Raw genomic sequence first — 2,885 nt, 5'->3', positions numbered from 1 at the left:
TGGGAATGGGTGTGTAGGGAAGTGGGGGGAGGGTATGGGGGACTTTTGGGATAGCATTGGAAATGTAAATGAGGAAAATACCTAATAAAAAAAAACAACCCACACTATTGATTGTTCTCCCTAAATAGTTAGTAAAGTTGGAAATGTTGTTGAATACAACGATACAACTTACTAAACACAGTAATTGGGCTGGTTCCAACTTAGTGCCCTTGTTCCTCTGCACTACCATTCATGACACTAGAAGGTACCCTTCAGCCTACAGTGATGACCTGTCTCCAATATACCAGTAGTGCAACAGTGGCACAAAGCTTGTAGCAATAGCCAGAAAAAAGAAAAGGGAAACTATCTGATTGCATTTAAAGCTCCCTCAATGAGCAGTTATCTATCCCGACACTACCCTCGTGGCCAAGAATGTGACAATAGATAGGCCCGGGACTTAGAGAAAAACCAAATATCAGTCTTCTGCTAAAGGAACATAGCAATAAAATGGCCCCTGACCACATTCTACTACACTAATGATTGAGTGCCTTGCTCAGACTTCATCAGAGAAGCTTCCTCCTACGGTAGATGTGACAAATACAAAGGTCTACAACCACAGAACGTGTGGACAGGGAGAGATCTTGTGACTTTCAGTCCTATGCAGGATGTCTCCATCAAATCTCTGCCCTCAGGGATCAGGTAACACTGCAGAAAACATGATGGAAAGACTGTAAGAGAAGAACGGATGGTCAACACCAAAGACTCAAGGCTGCCTAAGCAAAGCCAGAGCAGCGCACACATGCACGCACAGACACTGTGGCAGTACACACACGGCCTGCACAGGTCTGTATCAGATGGAGGCTCAGCTCTCAGAGAGAAGTGGAGACACAAGCCCCCATCCCAAACTCAGAACCTATCTCCACTGGATAACCACTCACAAATGAAAAATGAATCTTCCCAAACAGAGCCTAACTGGGGATACAAATCGCTCCTAAGAGCATGTCCCATCCACAACAGAGAAGGGCTAAAACAAAACAAGTTTTAGCCTTCAAGTTTTGTCTCAGAAGTTTTTGTCAGGGCTTTTTTTTTTTTTTTTTTTTAACTATCTTCCAGGTCTAACCATGATTCCTCGTCTATGCTTCTTGTGCTTTACTATGATTTTCTGCCCCTTTTCCTTCTGTTCTGTAATATTCTAATTTGTGTGGTTTGGTTTTATCATACTGCACTTTATTGTTATTATTATTATTTATTATTAAAATGTCTGGTGGTGTTCTAAGGGGAGACAGAAAGGGTGAGGATCTTAGTGAGAGAGGAGGTGGGGAAACACAGGAGCCGTGGGACAAGAAACCATAATCAGAATATATTATATGAATAAACCTATTTTCAATAAAAAATAGAGAAAAAGTTTTATGGAAGCTCGTAATGAATAAATTTCGGGAGCCAAATTCATTACAATTTTTTTCAATTTAATTTTGACTATTAACTGGGAATGCTTGAATTAAAGGTTTGAGGTTTCTCAGAGATTTTTTCATTATGCTCAAGTACAAGAATTTGTATAGCAAACATCTGAGACATGTTTATGCTTACCTTCACATTTTGTAGTTTTATTTGCCCTTAATATTTTAACCATCTATAATTAATTTTGTTGCATAAAAGGGGGGAAACTTGGTAGATTTGAAAATTGGTTTTGCACTAATTCGAGTGTATCTGATTCCTCGGACACCATCCCTTCCTTTGCGTAGGGGCTTCAGAAACCGCGTCTGCTGCCAGTGGCTACAGATGTGGTGTCCTACAAATGCCCAACTTCTCCAAACTATGATTCTCAGGAATATCCTGAAACATCTTCTGTTTCTATGACAACATCTCATGAATACCCTTTCTGCTTGGCTATTTTTCTACTTTGATTACTTTTTTCAATAAATTTTCTCAAGGTTTCTAGATAATGAATACCTACCTACTCTATATGTTGGATTTATATCTTTGAGGTTGTGCTACTTAAATTCATGCCCTGATTTTTATTTATGATAAGTATTTCGTCTTGCTATCTCCATAAAACATTTAAATTACTACCTAATGTTCTCTACTGCCTCATGAAATTTCATTTAACCATCCTTCCTCTTTACTTTAACACTGAAGTAGATGCTACTCTTTCACTGCACTCTGTTAGTGCAGTGAAATTTTAGTTAGCAATGTGGCTAACTAAAAATGTGCAGACATGTTACAGTCCCTATCTGCAATTCTCTCGAGTTGCAATGAGTACAAATTTGCAGTGTTTTTTATTTTTTATTTTATATATTTCATACAATTTACTCAAGATGGAAACCTAAAAGGGAGATGATTCATAATTTAAATTTTTTGATTTGGTAATATAAGAAATGAAAGCCAAACTTATTACTTCACTTGTGAGACTTTATGATTCTACACTGCATCCCATCACACACACATACACACAGAGAGAGAAACAGAGACAGAGAGACAAGAGACAGAGACAGACAGACAGACAGAAAGACAAAGAGAATAAACATTTCCCTGACTTTCAATTCTTCAAATGTGAGTTATTAGCAAATGTGACTCAAAAATACTTGATGGGCACATAAGCACAGGAGACATGATGTTATGGGAAGAAGACCCAGCTATCCTCTTCAATAATGGCAGGCACTATAAATAAAGGTCCCAGTTATACCAGAGGACACAACCTTAGAACAACCAATCCCATCTGAGTGGTTCAAATCCTGAGAATGAACCAGTTAATAGAAAGATATGAACAATAATAAATATTTGATGTTTGATGATCTTTGGAGCAGCCTACTATATAGTAATATATACATCTCCATAGGAAAATACTAACTGCTACAATGATTTCAAACTGATTTAAAGGAAGATTCAAAGTTCTATTGGGGGGGGGG

General features: G+C 38.0%; 1 protein-coding gene across 3 annotated transcripts in view; it reads right to left on the bottom strand.

Annotated features, from left to right (window-relative positions):
- Exoc4 (exocyst complex component 4) overlaps positions 1 to 2,885 on the bottom strand; it is a 702,198-nt gene that overhangs the window by 482,295 nt on the left and 217,018 nt on the right. Inside the window, exon 10 of one of the 3 annotated variants that reach the window (XM_029478695.1) lies at positions 415 to 707. The exons of the other annotated variants lie outside the window; for them this stretch is intronic. Within the exon in view, the coding sequence (XP_029334555.1) occupies positions 559 to 707 (149 nt within the window). The 3' untranslated portion in view covers positions 415 to 558. Of the gene's footprint in view, positions 1 to 414; positions 708 to 2,885 lie in introns of those variants that run through there. 3 annotated transcript variants of the gene reach the window in all.

Source organism: Mus caroli, chromosome 6 (genome assembly GCF_900094665.2).
Source record: "Mus caroli chromosome 6, CAROLI_EIJ_v1.1, whole genome shotgun sequence".
NCBI classification, from domain to species: domain Eukaryota; kingdom Metazoa; phylum Chordata; class Mammalia; order Rodentia; family Muridae; genus Mus; species Mus caroli.
The sequence above is the reverse complement of the archived record's forward strand: the minus strand, read 5'-3'. Positions and strand labels throughout refer to the sequence as shown.